The sequence below is a fragment of the Hipposideros armiger genome, unplaced genomic scaffold, assembly GCF_001890085.2.
Source record: "Hipposideros armiger isolate ML-2016 unplaced genomic scaffold, ASM189008v1 scaffold_101, whole genome shotgun sequence".
Taxonomy (NCBI): domain Eukaryota; kingdom Metazoa; phylum Chordata; class Mammalia; order Chiroptera; family Hipposideridae; genus Hipposideros; species Hipposideros armiger.
In genome coordinates this window covers 2,205,812-2,224,492 of record NW_017731451.1, presented here as the reverse complement: position 1 = coordinate 2,224,492, position 18,681 = coordinate 2,205,812, and the positions used below count along the sequence as shown (strand labels likewise).

The 18,681-nt window shown below is 33.6% G+C and overlaps 1 protein-coding gene across 1 annotated transcript in view; it reads right to left on the bottom strand.

The window, feature by feature from the left end:
• Positions 1–288: 288 nt before the first annotated feature.
• Positions 289–18,681, bottom strand: part of TUBE1 (tubulin epsilon 1) — an 18,788-nt gene continuing 395 nt past the window's right edge. The window contains exons 3-12 of the mRNA XM_019646383.1: positions 18,036–18,088; positions 15,034–15,091; positions 11,716–11,831; positions 10,242–10,363; positions 6,886–7,073; positions 6,503–6,678; positions 5,361–5,501; positions 2,325–2,465; positions 1,509–1,683; positions 289–1,195 (exon numbers count right to left, since the gene is read on the bottom strand). Coding sequence (XP_019501928.1) covers positions 1,037–1,195; positions 1,509–1,683; positions 2,325–2,465; positions 5,361–5,501; positions 6,503–6,678; positions 6,886–7,073; positions 10,242–10,363; positions 11,716–11,831; positions 15,034–15,091; positions 18,036–18,088 — 1,329 coding nt within the window. The 3' untranslated portion in view covers positions 289–1,036. The remainder of the gene's footprint in view (positions 1,196–1,508; positions 1,684–2,324; positions 2,466–5,360; positions 5,502–6,502; positions 6,679–6,885; positions 7,074–10,241; positions 10,364–11,715; positions 11,832–15,033; positions 15,092–18,035; positions 18,089–18,681) is intronic.

Below are 18,681 nucleotides of genomic sequence, written 5' to 3'. Positions count from 1 at the left end.
TCTTTAGGAAGTAGAAAACAGAATTTCATTGGGCACTGTTGACAACTGTAATCTAAAAGTTTTTATACCAAATATTGTAAAAAACTAAATTTCCAAGATAAAGACCAAGAGCAGTAGCCTTACTTTGAAAAGAAACCTAAAATATATAACACTAAAGAAAGCACACAACAAATTATGTTGGCTTGATAATTTGTTCCTAAAAATTACTTCCTGAATTGATAAATCAACCTGTGGATTTTAAATATAAATTGTGATTAAAGATAAATAAATGTTAAAGATTAAAACTGGAGATAACAGTAACTGGAACACTTTTAGGAGCCTATTATAAAGGCATGTACTGCACAGTTTGGAAGAAAATATCAGGCTTCATAATGTTCTGTTTGCTTGTGTAAATGCTGACAAGCAAAACAATAACAAGTAGCATTGTTTAAAAATATGGACATTTATTATTATAAAATCAACTGGTTTGATAACAAAGCATTATACTTAATATAAATGCATGTTAAAAATAAATGTAAATTGATTCTTTTGAGTACAAACAAGGTTATCCAAAGAAGAAACAAAACCTCCTTAATAGTTGTGATAAAACCTATCCCCAAAGTTAGTGGGTATTACACAGGAATATTTACATTGTGTTCTTCAACTCCCTGTACTTATTTTTAAAGAATCGGATGAATTTAAACAATATACAAACATAAATTATAAATATAAAAAAATATCTGTATAAGACTTTTATTGAGAACATGATTATTTTGTATAAATGCCTAAATATGAGATTATATAAAATAAAATAAATACTTAAGAACTCTGTTCTCTCAATTTTAGAAAAGGGGGATTTTCTAAAGACAAATCTTTGAAGTTAAGGTACTAGGACTTTATTAATTTCACACAACAAACTGTGTTTAAATGGAACTAGTCTTTCAGACAAAAATACTTCCTAATACGAAAAACATAAACTGGGTTTTCTGAAACACAGAGGTATGATAAAAACCAACGTGAAATTAAGAAAAAGTCAAAGTATTTTTGGGTTTCTTTTTTATACAGCTACGCTTAGTCTGGGTAAATCTTCCGCAGGCATGCTTTTTGTGGCGTCCAGTTGGTTATATTCCTGTACGAGTGCTGATAAAGATGACAGGGCCTCTGTGAAACAGCTTTCCTCCATCCCTTCAATTTGTAGATAGTGATGAAGATGAGCCTATAAATAAGAATAAAACTGGATAATGCTGACTATTTTCTGGAAATTTAATCCACATAACTATCCTATATTGTAAACATTCTTTATTAAAATGATAGTCCACTCAGCTTTCCAAGAGAAATGAGAACTCAAATCCTATAACCTCCTGAGATTTCTGTTAGACAGTCTGAGTAAGGCTCTCCTCTTTGGTTCTAGTCAGTACCAGGAATATAGCAGACAGGTTCATCTTGATTTGTAACAGTGTTATTCTTGAGAAGACATCTTAAATAGCCAAAATAAACACATACCCTTACAAAGGTGTACTGATAATTACCTTTTTCTTATAGAGCCTCATGAATCTCTCTCTCAGTTCCACGAAGGTAGGCTTCACACACGTGTTATTTGCCAAAGCTAACAATGAATGAGAATGTCCCACAGGAGGCACTGAACACAGGCTGGTCTTCCAACCTTCTTGATTCCAGGAGACAAACCGTAGAGAAGGTTTTAATCTGAGATACAAGAATTCAGGGTAAGAAGTAAGGTACTAAAAACGTCTGCCATATCATAGCAGCTGACATTAGTTACACTAGGACATTACTGATGGTACCCTTCTAATTGCTTAGTTTAGAATGTATACTATTAGCTGTATTATGGCACAGTCTGACAGTGAACTAAGGGACACTTAGTAGGAGGATGTTAGATTGGCTGTGATGGTGATTCAAAAAGCTAGAAACACATTCCTTAACATTAGAAATTAGAAATCTGGGGATGAAAAGAAATGAAGATAGCATGATTTTCCTTATTTGTAATTTAACAGAACAGTTTTCCTAAAAAATAAACTGTCAAGAAATACTAAAATAAACTAAGAAGCAGTGTAGTCGTGGTAATAAAAATAATAGTTAAGTTTTCTGAACACTTTCAGGAAATAAAACACCTCATACATCACTTAGTACTTGTAAATAACAATTTTGTACTATTATCATTCTTATCTTACATTTGAAGAAAATAAGGCTCAGAGAGGCTAAGTGGCTTGCACAAGGTTACACTTTAGTTAAGTGGCAATGCTAGAATTCTAAGAGGCCACCCTAACTACTATGCTACAGTAGCAAGCAGTGCACAAAAATTATCTTGAAAAAACATAAAATCAAACCTTTCAATATTTCTGCGAAGATCTGAAATTTGGACATTTCCTCTAACCATGAGGGCACAGGCAAGGTAGAGATTATGTTTGGGATCAGCTCGAATTAGCTGGTGATCTTTACTAAAGGCATCTGAAAACATCTGATCCAACCTGGAGCAATGAAAGTCACTGTTTATACAAAACATTACATCTTTCTTCTGTGCATAACTATAAAATGAAGGATAATCATCTATAGGTAAATGAACTTCACACACAAATGTATTCTAAATCTCAGCTATCATTTTCTCAAAGCAATCTTTTATGAAATGTGAGAAGGAAATCATACAATATATGGTTTTTGGAATAAAAAGCTTCTGAAGTATACTGGTGAGTTCAGGTAGCTATAAAATGTTGACTACATCATTAGTGAGCTCTATGTAGTACTGATTTCTGAAACTTGATTTCGGAAACTTGTGTCATTACTTATTTCAGTAAGCTTATCTACAATACTTCATAGTATCAGCGCTATCAAAACTAATTAAAAGCCTACAACATTAAGATATATCATCTGTAAAGTCCATCATCAATTAGTTATAATTAAGAGGAAACTACCAAAAGATAATCTTAGGCTCTTCTATGAAAGATGAAATTCTGTAGTAGTAATCCTGAAAAGGGAGACTTCTAAGTGAATGAAGTCTTTTAACTTCATTCTTTAATCCTTCAGTTAAAGAAAGGAAGATAGGGTGACTGACAAGGTTTATATATAGTAATACACAGCCTTTAGATCATTAATATGGACCCAGTCTGGTCCTTAAATCCCACTTAATTCAATTCTAATATGATTAGGTTCCTTACATCACTCTAGGCAGAGCTCTGTGTTCTGAATCTGCAGAAAATCTGGGAAGAGCTGCCCATTCATTCAACAGATAATTACTAAATGCCTACTATGTGCCAGGCACTATTCTAAGTGCAAGAGACCCAGCAGTATAAAATAACAAAAACTTCCTCGAATGGAGCTTACAATCTATCCTAATTATCCTACAGCAAGGATAAAAAACTCCCATAGAGGATACCAAGCTTTGGGGGATTCATGAATACTCTGCTATTATATTCAAAATTCTGGTGTGTATGTATTCTTGGGCATTTTTATATGAAGTTAAAGAAACCCAACAAAGGCTAAGAACTTCTATACAAGAAGTGGGCAAACTCATTCTTGATTTATCTTTTTGTCACAAAATATAAAAACTAGTAAGGAGCTATTTATGACTACTGAGATACTTACCTTTATTTACATTAGAAATATGGAATCTCAAGAAACATACACACTCTGACATTTATTAATGTAAGGCACAATCAAAACCATTCTCACTTGTTTAGCCCTCTGTCAGGTGCAACTGATCTCCCAGATTCATTGCACACAAAGGTGCTGCTATGAAATACGTCTTTACTGTACTAAGTCACAAACATGACTGGCGATAAGCTACAGTAGAAGGGGAAGATATGGAAGCGATGAGTCACGATACTTAAGTTAACTGTTAGATATCTGAAAATCTGTGTGCAATGAATCTGAGATCAGTTGTGTCTGACTGAGGGTTAGAAACTAAGAAATTAAAGCGTTAACTATGCCTTTTGATAGTACAATTTTAAAACAATTTATTATTTACTCAAGGTTAAATGTGTCCATATGCTGATATGGCAGCCTTTGAAATATCTACAGTGCAGCAGAAGCAAAAAATAAAAATAAAAAATAGAACACAAAAATAGAAAGAACATTGTGACAAGTTCCTTGAGTAACATTTTTAAAATTCCTTATAGATTTTTACTAAAACATTTTAATTAAAAACAAACCTTCACAACAAATTAGATTATATAAGTAACATAAAAATATACTAAGCAGGATTAAAAAAGTTTAATTGGCTTTGAAATATGCAGGTTGAAGGACCAAGTAAAACATTTTTTTTCTTTATGCAGACCTTTAATTAGCAATTCCATGTCTTTATTCTTTTAAGAATTAATATTAAAAAGGAAAATGTCTGGATTATCATTATTGTACAATAAATAGTTCAGCACCAATTTACATTCTGTGTGTCCACATTAAAGTTGTACATTTTACTTAAATACACTAGTTTTTAATATGCTGGGCTGATAACAGTGAACAGTTACTGAATTATTACCATGTTCCACACACTGTGCAAGTTGCTTAACTTGTTAAGGTTATCAGCGTCCCATGCTGAAAAAGCGTCCTACCTATTAGCTGGCATTACCTGGTTATTTGCTACTGGCTCCTGCAGTATAGAATTTTTACCTTGCCAAAACTTATATTATAAAAAAAACCTTTAATCTTGTTTTCACTTTATCATTTACATCCTTTCCTCTTACAGAGCTTGGGCAGGACTTTTTCCCTCAGTCAACTATGAATGTCAGCCAGTGTGACTGTTTTAAGCTCATCATTGCTGTATATGCTTAAGAGTACTCTTTCAACTTTCCAACTACATTTTTTAAGTAAATTGATGTAAGCTTTATGCTTAAAAATGACACACAGTTATAAAACAAGGTGTTTTGGAAATGATCTATAAGAGCTACCATACAGAGTAACCTCTGAAAACCTTCTAAGGTGCTGGGCTTTGATAAGGGCTTTAAAAGATACTCTTACTTAGTATACCCAATAAGCATATGTGGTAGGCACTCTGACTCTCATTTGCACAGAAGAGAAAAATAAAGAAAAGTAGTGGCAAATTAGCCACATGTAAGTGAGACAATTAGGATTCAGACTTAAGTATGTCATACTTCGAAGCCCTTAAATCTTATATATTAATTTTCATAAGCTTAAAAATTTAGGTATTAGATTCAATTTAAAATAGTTTAACACTGACATTTTAAAATAGTGACTTCTAAATAAAGATTCATATAATAGAAAAATGGCTGTCATCAACTATATTTTATTATATAGTTCTCACAAAAAAAATGATATGAAGAAATAATTGGTTATTTTAAACTTTTCTCTTAAAATTAAAAAAAAAATAATTCAAGTTCTCAAGTAATTGAAATAAAGTTACTACATCTTACCTTCGAGGAGGAATGTTCACATCTGCCAGTGTATATAGAGGTGTCAGGCTTGACACAAGATAATGCAATTGTGGAAAAGGAACTAAATTCATGCTGATTTCATTAAGGTCCATATTAAGGGATCCTTCAAACCTTGCAGAGCTAAAAAATAACATTAAAGTATGAGAAAAAAATTAATTTTAAAATGATACACTTTGAATGTAGCTTGATACATTCAGCAGGCATTTTCTTAAATCCTTTCCTACCTTGTTCTTCAGTAGAGAATATATGCTTTTTCCCAATATTAGTGAAATTTAGTATCATGAATATGCGGTATAAAGAAAAAATATAACACAACATCTACAGCAATTTTTACTTCTGGAATATCTGAAGTGTAACCAACACACCATTATAGTTGCTCATTACACAAACAGAGGGTGCCAAAAATATGTATACATATTTTAAGAAAGGAAAAAAATGTATTAAAATTGTAATATTCAATATACATCGATAACAAAAGATGAATACAGTCATGTTTGACTTCTGCAATTACAAGAGGTACTCAAATTGGTTACCATCAGCATAATTTTAATATAGATTTTTCCTTTCTTAAAATCTGTATACATTTTTTGGCACCCTCTGTATAAAAAAAAAATCTTAAAACACACTTTAGATTGGGTTAAATACATAGGTCAATCATTATTTCATTATTCTGTAAGCTTTACTAAATTCCTCAAGGGTCTGCTGAATTGCTCTATAATTTGAAATATAATAATACCACAGCAATCAAAGTCAAGGAAATATTTTACCAGCTAATGAGGAGGTATACATTAGCTGGTTTAAACGATTAAGACATCCTATAGTAAAAAAATGTTTACTTTTGTCTAACCAAGTGTTTCTCAAGTGTATCTACCACAAAACCTTTTATTATTTAATACCTATTAATATTCCATGGAATATTTCTGGAGAAATAGTCTGCTGCTTTGGAGTCACAGAAATTAAAATTGTGGTCTATGACTCCAAGATCTGAAAACACTAGACAAAATAAAATGCAAACCAAAGAAGCTCCTACAACTTAACTAAAAAAATGCTACTGCAACCATCATCAAAAGCACAGTGAAGTTTTTACACTGTCTTCAGGAATACACCATCAACAGGATTACCTTGTTAGGTTAAGAAGCAAATTTGCCACAACGTTGTTCATGGCATCAAAGGGCTTCTCCTGCCGCTTTTTAGAAGCCCCAGCACTTGAAGTAACCAGACTCTTTGGCTTTATAGTTGTCCCCAACTTTCCAGAATTCACCATGACGTCAATTTTGCTAATGATGTCAAATAAAGACTTTCAAGGGAAAAATATTGGGAGAGAAGCTATTAAGAAGAGCGGACATAGATGACATTCTATCAGGAAGGAAAGAAGAGAAAGAAACAAACTTATTTTTTCTCTTTGATGGGAAGGTTAAAAAGAATATTTCATATAAACACATACGCATAACACAGGAATGAATTTATAGGCAGTACGTCCATAAATTACAATGTCATTTCTTACTTGGTTGTCAATGGGCAACACACAGTCTGCATGCTCATTAAGTTCCTTCATTGCCAAGATGCTATTATAAGGTGAAGTTATGACATCATCCTCACCAGAAGGATAAACGGAAGTCACAAGTCTGTATACTTCTGGGAATTCATCCTCAAGTACTTTTAAAAGAAATGTGCCAAGTCCAGATCCTGTTCCTGAGGTTCAAGTTTCAAAAAGAAAACAGCATAAATGGATCAGAATTGTGAAGAACGTGGAATTTTATTTTTTTTTTGGTAGAAATATATATTAGAAACTTTTAATTTTTAATTTATTCCTATGATTATATATTAACTAATCTAATATCAGAGAAGGAAATGAAGACATCATGGGTACTGAGGCTTAAAGTCCTGAATTCAGTCTTTGGCTCCTACTCTGAGGTTGGGAGGGGTTTCTATATTTCACCCTTTTTCAAATTTAAGTTATATCTATATGATGCCAAAAGAACTGATTGAAGAGTAAAACATTAAACTAAGAGTATTCAGTCTACACTTGATATTAGGCAACTTAACAAAACCAAACTATCTTGACAACTTTGGTTCAGTAATATGCAGCCTTAATGTTGAAGAACACTGTTGTGACATAAGCAACTTAAACACTGAGTTAAAACTATTCACACTTGACCACCCTGAATTTACAAAATTTTCAAATATTGTAATAGAAAGCTTTTTCACTATCTATTTAAAAGCAGAGGGCCGGCCAAGTGGCTCAGTTGGTTAAGAGCTCGCTCAAGAGTGTGAGCTCTCAGCAACAGGGTCGCTGGTTCGATTCCCAGCCTGAGCTGAGCTGCTGCTGAGCTGCCAACAGGTGGCAGGATGGCTCAGCTAAAATAAATGAATAAATAAATTCATTAATAATAATAAAAATAAAAGCAGAAACTCTAGGAATCCCATTCAGATAATTTTCTGACACACAGAGTTACATTTACGTAAGTTCAGAAATTTTCAAGAACTTTAAAGAGATAAAACTGGAATCCTCTAACCTGGTGTTTTTCAAACTATGGGTTGAACCATTAGTGGGCTATGAAAATCATTTATTAGGTTAGGACCAGTATTTTCTTTTCTTAAATGAAATAGTAGAAATATCAATGTGTCACATGTGGTGTGCATAAGTAATATTTTCTGAATCTTTTGCTTTAGCTTCTGTGTGTGTGTTGGGCTGTGATATAAAACGCTATTTCTTGCTGTTCTGATTTAAAAAAGTTTAATAGCCAATGTGCTAACCCATGTAAATATTAAAAGGGTATGATGTTAAAAATACTACATGAAAGCAAGGAAGATTTGTTTTTTGGTTAATCTTTAATAGGAAGGACTTTCTAAGCATTATACAAAACCAGAGCCATTACAGAAAAGACCATTTTGATTATATTAAAAATAAACAAAACTTAACTATATATAAAACTCATACACAAAATAAAAAGGAAAACTAAGAAAAAAGTCTTCTATACTTATGATGACTAAATTTCTTTATAATAAAAGAGGTCTCACAAATCAACAACCAAAAAAATATGAATTAATTCAATAGAAAAATAGGCAAAGGATATAAATATCTAACTCAAAACAAATGGGAAAGAGATGTGAAGATGCTCAATCTTTCTTCTAATAAATGTAATTTAAGACAATATAATTTTGCACATATTAGATTTATGTCTCTAATACTCAGTGTTGATGACAGTGTGGGGACATAAACTTATAAACTGCTGCTAATAATACGGATCGGTGCAATAGTGTAGGCAGCTATTCAGTAATCGATGAAAATTTAAAATGTACATATTCTTTGGTTCCACTTTCCTTTCTAGGATATTGCCTACAGCTATAGTGGCACAAATGAAAAGAGATGTATGTACTAGATATTCACTTGGGATTGTTTATAACTAAACGCCATCAACAACTTAACATCTATCAATGAGGACTTTAAAAATTATTACCTATTCACACAATTGAATTCTCTGAGACAGAGATGATATTGAAAAACACTCGGGAAAGATAAAAGTGAAAAAATTCAGAATAATATGTATTGCATGATTTCATTTATGTAAACACACACACACACACACACACACACATACACACTTTTAATAGGCATAGAAAATATCTGGAAGTATGACATTGGCAAACTTGATTACCTGTGAGGAGACACTAGGGATTAGATGTGGGAAAGGAAACCTTCATTTTTAACCTTCAGTATTATTTATTTTTGCCATTTTCAGTGAATTATGAATAAAGTGTAATTTTCTGAGATTTTGAGTAACAGAGGAATTTTAAAAAGGCACCATAATGAACTATAAATTAAACTTTTTTTTTAAACTTAAAACTTGCATGTTAATTATACTAGTATGAAGAAAATTTGTTTCTTAATTTAATGATTATAGTGGTCTTCTAAAGGAATGGTTACATAGCAATTATGAGTTTAATTTTAAAATGCTATCACACTGAATTTTATATATATATATAAAATAAATTGTACATAACCTGCTGAAAATAAAATCTTAATTTCAGCCTGGAGAAAAAAATGTGGCAGATTTTAAAAATTGGCTAATCCTATTATGAAATTAGCAGATTATGATCTGTTTTTATTTTGTGGAACAGGGAAGCAAAATACTTCACTTGCATGGTACATGTTTCCCTGGGGAAAGAGAGTGATGTAGATCATTTATTCTAGGTCATGGTAATTAATTATCATGTAAAGAATGATTTAAAGGAGTTGACTAAAAGGATTTCTTTTCCTTATTTCTCTGAGTGGACACAAGAAAGGTTTGAAGGTAGTTAGAGAAAGGGTTTTGATATATATTTTTTTGTATTTCACAGGCATACCTACCAACATGCCAGAATACCTAGCTCTACTTAGGATACGGGGCTGCATAAGCAAACTCTCAAGAGAAAGTCAGCATTCCCCCAAAGCTCATCTATGCTGAAATGTAGCTGGAAACTTTGTCAAAGAAACTAAAGGTAGAAGAAGTAAAATTTTCAGATTCTATTGACTCTTAAAAGGATTTATTTAAAAAAAAATGGTAGTAGTGACACTTTGACAAACATTTAAGTAAAAGCTGTTATGTATATACAGAGGGTGTCAAATAAATGTATACACATTTTAAGAAAGGAAAAAACTGTATTAAAATTGTAATACTCAATATTCGTATATACCGATGACAAAAGATGAATATAAGTCATGTGTATACATTTTTTGGCACCCCTGGTTTATTCATAAATACACACACTCTTAATAGTTCTATATCAAACATAGGACTGAAAACTAAACTTATATTTGAAAATGAATTCCCAGTTGCACTTTCACATTGTTATAGGCAAATGAATAAATAAGTTTACCTCCTCCCATGGAATGTATTATAAAAAAACACTGCAAACAATCACAGTGCTCTGCTGACTTTCTGAGTTTCTCTAAAATCTGTTCTTGATAAAGGCTGCCAAAAACTTTGTGACCCACAGCCCTGAAAAAAAGAAAACACATTTAAAAAATTCTTTGCATTAATTATTTCAAAGTTTTATTTCTAATCTAAATGAAGATTATAGAAAAACTTGAAAAAGTAATTTTACTGTATTAAGTAAATTCTATTCCTATTTCATATCAATAAGTCATATTATGGTATCTCAGAGATGCTAGGTAGAAAATTTAACAAATATATATGTATCTATAATGCTCAAGTATTCTGATAAGATAGCTCATTTTCAATGGATATTCAACTATGGTTTTCTAAATTTATCTTAATTTTCTCTAAAGGTATAATTACAACAAAATGAGATTTTAGTTAACATAGTTTTTTTCTCATCTCCATTTAAATCAACTCTGATTGCAGTGAATTTTATATATTAAATAGCAGAATATGGTAAACTACAAAGACCTAAAAATTTAATCTATTTTGGTTTAAAATATGAGAAAAGCATTGGTCACATCATGTTATCACTACGTGAAATGGCACACAGTAGAAAACTGATAGTCATGAGTCTCCACAAGCCTTTTTGGCTGCCTAAATGTGCAAGTATCACTATGATGAATTAAAAACATGAGCATCATTTCCCCACAACATGCAGTCAGATGTAACTCAAAAGTTACAGAATAAGTTATACAAGAGAGAAAAGCCAGCTGGGTGGTCAGGTGGACTCCCTTACTTAGTGACTGGTTCTCCCCAAGTGACTCTCTCAGAACACAAGATTCAAATTCATGCTTCAGTAAAATTATACATCACTACACATTATGAACCTGAGGGACTGGTTGCAAATAGTTAAAATAATGAATATTAGATTTGCAAGTAGCGAAGAGCTACTTAATTTTTAAAACAATAGTCTCAATGTAAATTTTTAAATGATCACAGTTGGAGCTTTTTTCCCATTAAGGAGAGGGCCAAACACAGCCTGAGCTTGAATGCTAGGGCACTGTTGTGGCCTGCATCTCTGTATCAATTCTATAAAATCTGACCAACTGGAGAACTTGAGGGTCAAGTCATCCTATAGGTAAGAGAACAGTTTATAAAAAACTTAAAACTTTTATCATTAGTATTGATGCAAGAATCAATTTACAATGAGGAATTTAGTAAGTCAATATTTCATGATTCATCTTTTTCTTAAAAAAAGAAAAAAAAAGAGGAAGAACTAGGATGCAGGAAGCTTCCAAGCATTGTGAAACACCATCATTTATCAAGGAAAAGGTGATGGGCTAAAAGGCCTAGAGTTAGGTGTGGCACGTTACATTTTGCTTTAATGTCAGCAGGACCTATTAGAATGAAGGAAAGATTGCTCATTTTTTGCAGATGACATTCCATTTTTATATTAAGCATATCCTCACCAATTATTCCCCGAGCCAGAAATATCAGTGATGAGCTGCTTGCTATCAAATACATCTCTCAAAGGTCCCTGCAGAATTTCATTTACTACCCCTTCCTCCATGTCAATCAAGACAGCCTGAAAAATAAAAATAAAACTTAATTAGCATATTTTTCTTTAGTCACTCTGTAAATGAAAATAACCTATGAGCTACAAGTTACATTGTTCTTTTTATAATTTAAGCTTAATCAAATTTTTACTTGAATCTTTATGTACACTCTGGAATAAGATTAAAAAATAATTCTACTCTGCTCAAAAGGTGGAATTCAATTAAAAGATGGATTCTAAATGCTTATCCTGTTCCAAATTACCAAGTGGGTAAAGGAACTGAATAATCCCCTCAACTGATTTGCTAACAATTCTTTTATTTTACAGTACCTATGTGACACCGTAAATTTCTTGAGAAGGTTTCAGAAATCTAGAAGGTAACCTTAACTAGAAAAAATTCTCAATAAATTTTTAATGTATTTTAATGTATACATTAATGTATTAATGTATGTTAATACATTTTCTCCCTAGGAGCAACCATGCTGGTCTTTGTGAATAACAGCCCCAAATAACCCAATTCAAGTCAGTAAACTTACTATTATGTGCAAAGCCAAGGCGCTAGGTGGGTGTCAAAGATGTTAACAGGGTCCTTCTCCCAAGTAGCTCACAGTCTAATTCGTACACAAACTTTACCGACATAAGAGATAACCTCTATTACTAAGAACATCAGAATATGAAACATAAAACTATGGAAAGAAAAACAGAGAAGACTGGAGGGAAATAGAGTAAAATGTAGGCAGGGATAGCTTGGCAGTAGGGTTATATACCCCCTGCACCCACTGTTTTGTGCTTTCTTCCCATATTTTCTATAGTGAGGAAGAAGAGTGAAATAGTCAAATAAATAGTTACATAAATAAAGCAAAGCTGAAGAAAGTATTCTGAAATAACCTTAGGATACACCATAAAGCGATTAACTCTGTGATTCAGTGTCACAGAGAAAGGGCTTGGTTTATGGGTTTTAGCTCTTGTGATCATGTAATGTTAAGCACTTACCAAATATGTCACTGTTCTAAATGCTTATATGTATCACACCATTTAATCCTCACAACCCTGTGCATAGGTACTATAATCATCCCTACTTTACAGATTGGGGAAACTGAGGCCCAGGAAAGTTAAATAACTTGGCTATGATTAGCCAGCTAGTTAAGTGGTAGAGCTGAGATTCAAACCTGGCTAGCCTGGCTGCAGAATACTGACTCTTAACCATCCAACTATATGCTCTATTATCTTATCAAAGGGAAACCATCAAGTTTGATATTTATAAAGTATCGACTCCAGTGGAGTTACCATTTATGTCCATTTAAATGTGAATTTAATTATTTTGTAGTTAATTATGCTACTGTAAGCGGGCAATTAAAATAGTATTATTATACAGTATATTAGAAATATTGTATTTTCATTATATAATAGTATATGGCACAGTATTTGTATATTATAGCAGTAAATTAGAAAGGCCATAAAATTATGTCTGACAAATATGCTCCTTTATATACAGCAGTAAATATACAAACACTTTATGTAGACAAGACTATATAGGGTTATTTACTGATAATTTCAGGGATTTTAAAAGCTATTTCCAATAATACTCATTGTTTAACATATACTGGCCTTGTTACAAAATTCATTTATTGAGATGATTTAAGGAAGATTAAATATATATATATATATACATATATACATATATATATATATATANNTATATATATATATATATATATATATATATATATATATATATATATGGTTTTTTTTTTGGTCTGAAGGAAAACCATTTAGTTACTGTCTCCTAAATGGTGAATTAAACATATTTAAGCCATACCCTCCATTATCTTGCAATCTGGCAAAAGCAGGAGCACGCAGAATACAAACTGACATTCGAGCACCTCCTCAAGTCAGTTTTGATAGCATCGTCACTGTCAGTCGCTTAGCATTTAAACCCTGACATAGTATATAACTCCTCCAGTCTTTTCTTAGTAACACCAGGCCTTTGATTTGTTTCTCCTTTGGAAATTAATTCAAATTAGGAGAAATTATTCATCCAAGGTCTGGAGTCACAGCTGGTCTAGGATTTGATGTTTATTATTTTCTTCCAGAGCCATCTGGTGATAGCTTTCTGGCTTTTAAGCTTTCCCTAAATTATAATATAGGATTTACAAAATTCTGATGATTTGCCTGTTAACTTCAGATACTGGACACAGTGGAGGGACCCAAGTTATCTTGTGAAGCCTAGACTATTCAGTGATCATAATCACAATATACCAAGACTCCTAAGGAGTAATGGAAGGGTACCTTCTAGGACAAGTCAAAGGCCACAGAAACACTGATTTATTCTTTTCCAATAGAGTTTCCTCCACTTCCCGTCTTGCTTACTGATATGGTGGTGGAAAAGAGCTCGAACTGGGAGTGGTCTAGGAAATGTCAACATTTCTTTCTCTGAATAAGATTTGGATTGGGATGTTGGCACCCTCTATGGCATGGAGTATACCAAGTGTTAATTATCCCAACAGCCTACAATCACATGGTCTCTGCCCTAAATTTTATTTTCCAAGGACATCAGAGAGCACAGATACAAGGAGATGGTTCCCAGGTACCACAACACTATTGCTCTCGACTCTTTCAGCCACTACTCCCAGTCTGATCCTTATTGTCTCAATTACTTCCACAGCATCTAAACTGCATTTCTGTTTTGTTACAAAGATTACTGATCAACAACTGGAAAAAGCAGTTTGTTGCAGACAATCACAGAAGAGAAGTATTGGAATGATATTAAGACTAAATATAGGCTACTGACTCAAAACATTTTTGTTCAGGTCTTATGTGGTTATGGTATTTATTCACCACAATGTGGTTAAATGGATGCTTTGTATTGGGAGCAAATAAAGCTTCCATTATCTTCAAATGAAAAATTAACTTGTATTAGTGTGTATTTCAGGGTTAGAGTTAAGAAAGATCCTTTTGTTATCACTTATCTAGATGTGTATTTCTCCTGAAACATTTCGAAAAAATGCTAAGTATGTTTGTTGTTTTTACTTTAAGCACAAAATATTCCCTCTAAAGTTTCAGGTAAAAACAAATGTCTGCTTAATTATATTTGTATTAAATGTGACTTAGTAAATACCTTTTTTTTTTTAATTTGAGAAGTTAAATTAAAATTGTATTTTAATGATAGTTAAAGAAGTATAGTTATTTTAGAAACACATGCAATGTAAGAATCCAAGTGTATATATCTTACTCTTGCTTTTAAAGAACAAATTTTCCCCTTGGAAATACTGCCGCCATCACCAACCACTCTGAAAGATAAAAAAATAAGAAAAGGTCATAAGATCTCCCATGGCTAATAGTGCTATCAGGTAATAAAGTCTATTTACATAATAAGGCTACTTATAGGCCAGGTGGACAGACATAAAAGGTAACAAATCTTCTCCCTTGCCTACCTCCCATTAGTCTAAAAAATCAGGTACTGCTTTCCTCGGTTTTCTTTGTAGTTAGTGCTAGCCACATAATCCAGTCTGGCTAATGAGAAAGAGAGGATATTTTGGGAAGCTTTTCTGATAAAAAGGATCAGATGCAATTGGTGCCAATCCTTCTGTTTTCCTTCCGTGAACATGAATATGGATGTGATTCCTGGAGTGCAGGCTGCCATTTTATAGTTAGGAAGTAATAAACATGAAGACAAAAAGCCAACACACTAAGAATGATGAAACAACGTACAGTACCTTGGTCTTTAAGGCACTTTACCAAACCTAGAACATCCAATTTCCTGATTTATTTGTATGTGAGATAATTGGATACCTTTATTGCTTAAGCCACCATTAATGAGGTTTCCTACTGTAGCCAAATACATAGCAACTAACTTACCAGTTATATACCACTGAGTATCTAAGACTGTTCCTAGAATTTCATGTTGAACATAAGTTACCAAAGTAAATAATCCATGACCAAAACCAGTGGACGAGTCAATATAGTTTGCAAGAAGACAGAACATATGAAGGGTAAACTTCGGTCTTCGGGCCAAGCCTGACCAGCTACTTGTTCTCCTAAAAATAAAGTTTTATTGGAACACAGGCACACCCATTGGTTTACATACTAGTTATACCTCCTTTCATGCTTTACTGGCAAAGTTGAGTAGATGTGACACAGACCTTACGGTCTGCAAAACCTAAAATATTTACCACCTGGTCCTTTATAGGAAAGGTTTGCCAACCCCTGGGGTACAGGTAAATTCCTATCATGCTGTTACAAAGGTATGATCATTTCCTCAAACAGATACAGAAGTGTATATAAAAATGTAAGATATGGTCTTGTTTTTGAAAAAGATTTTTTTGTATTAACTTATGGAACAGATACTGCATGTGTTGATGGTGCATGGAAAGAAGAGCAAGACGCCAAGCCCCTTCTCCCCACACTTGATACTGGGGAGATAAGAATGCTCTCAGGGGCCGGCCGAGTGGCGCGTTGGTTAAGAGCTGGCTTGGTACGCCAGCTCTGAGCAGCAGGGCCCCGATTCGGATCCCACATATGAGGGCCAGTGACACTGCCCTCTACAGCTAAGATGATGAACAACAGCTCAACCTGGAGCTGGGCTGCCGTGAGTCGCCAGCGATGGCGTAGGCTGCAGCCCCTGCGGCAGTAGGTTGCCATGGGCTACCGTGTGTAGCCAGCAGCCAGCGTGAGCGGCCAGCAGCCACAGTGAGCGGCCATCCAGAAGCCGGCGACTGATCTGCCTCGCCCGGGAAGAGTGCAATGATGGTGCAACTTGGGCCAGTGAAGCAACGTCCTCCACAACTAGACTGAAGAACAAAAAGGACAGCAACTTGTCTGTTCCCCTTCCCCCAATTCCCCAATTTAAAAAAAAAAAAAAAAAGAATGCTCTCAGGTCAAATTATAAAACAAAGAGTAGATGACAGTAGTTATGTGAAGTCACCTTATTAAGAGAAAATAGCTCCCAGGCTGTCTCAACTATGCAATATTCAGTCAAAGGTTGGCCATAAAGAATAGCGGGGATGGGAGTAGGAATTTAGTCAGAAGGGATCACCTAAAAGGAAGTATTACAAAAGCAAATTTGAGTCTCTTAATAGTATGTAGGGAAGAGGTTTTTCTAGTTCACAAACAAGAGGAAATCTCTTCTATATGACAGATCTCTCCATATAATAAAGATAAATGACACCAGCCATTAAGGTATTACACTAAAACTTCCCTTGGTCTGATTCCATGGTCATCAAGCAACCTTCTATTACCTAGCTTTTCAGGTAGATTTCCTACAGAAGAGAATGTGCTTTTGAAGAAAAATGAGTATTTAGTCTTCTTGAGATATAGTTCCTATTGTCAATTACTAATTGACTTTCTGCTTTTCAACTACTAATTGACTTTCTGCTTTTTAATTTCCCATTCTCTTTGAGTTTGTTTTTTTCTGCCTGTATTGGATCCATTCTCAAGGTGTCAACGTGGATTCTGAGTTTGCAAGGCTGAGGGTCATACTCTGGAATTCACCAAGAAGTGAGGAATAATTAACCTTCCCCAGGAGGTAACTGCCTCAAATACCCAACCAACTAATTCAAACTGGAACTGAAATTTTTATGGAATGAGATTAAAACTGGATATTAAGTATGTATTTTTCAGTTCAAGCCCACCATAGTTTAGCTTTCAGTGTTTTGAAACTGCATGAACTTAATGATTTAACATTACAAGTTTATCAACAAACGCTGAGTGTCAAATTACTTTTAGATAAAAGATATATAATCACATATACCCTTTATTAAAAAAACAAAAGTAATCTGACAACTGCTTTCCTCCTTTTTAGCACTTTCTATTTCTAGAGCAAATATTCCTCTGTATATTACATCCACAAATAACATCAGAGAAATGTAAACAGTGTATCTTTCTTTCAAAAGTTAGTCATTACTGAATGCATTAACAAGATACCCTCAGAGGCATTTTCAGCATTCCTTTAGTGAAACTTCATTTCAAGGTCAAGTTAACAAAAGATGGCACACTGACGGTTCTTTTTGTTCCTTATTATGGTCCTAAAAGAAAACCTATTGTCTTGCTCTGCAGAATGATATGAGAATATTAATGATATGAGAATGAGAAATTTGCTTTCTATGAGAAAAACAAAAAAGTCAAACATCTTTACAGTTCTCAACTGTTCTTACAGTCCTTTGAAGAATTCTCTCCCAAGCTGTTGACATGAAAAGTAATCATTATGCTATGTGATAGACTTTAATCCCATCTTACCTGGTATCCACATTTCTAAAGAAGCTGCTTATGGCTTCGTCATAAATTCCTTTCTAAAAAAAAAAAAAGAATTATAGCATTTAATTATGCTTTGCCTCTTTCCTAAAAAAATCCCACAATACTATAATGGCTGATATGCATCTGTGATAAGGCAAATGATCATAAAATGCTTAGGCTGATTCTTCCAATCTAGAGAAGAGTAAATGCTATGAAATCTATAAATTCAGTTCAGTGAATGATGCTTTATAGACCCCCGTCCCCATAGGGCTGTAGAACAGGTGACTCAAATGAGAGCTTTCTCTGGATTCTTGGTGATCATTTTAAAAGCTGACTGATTAAATGAAGGAATACAATACACACATGCTACCTATTTTATGAAACACTTTTACATATACTATCTAACTGCTCTTCACAAGAACCTTGATAAAGATGAGACCCTGGCAATTAGGGGAAACTTATGGCCAAGGTCTCCTGGCCAGCGTTGTTTAGTCTACTGTGTGTCTAACACCATTATACGTTTAAAAACCAGTTTGCTCTTGACTGAGAAGATCTCATACCACGTGTACCAGTCAAAGCAAAGCCCCCTTGAGTCATTCTTGTTTATCTGTGGGAAGAGCCTTGGCGGCAGGCGGGGCGGGCTCCCGGG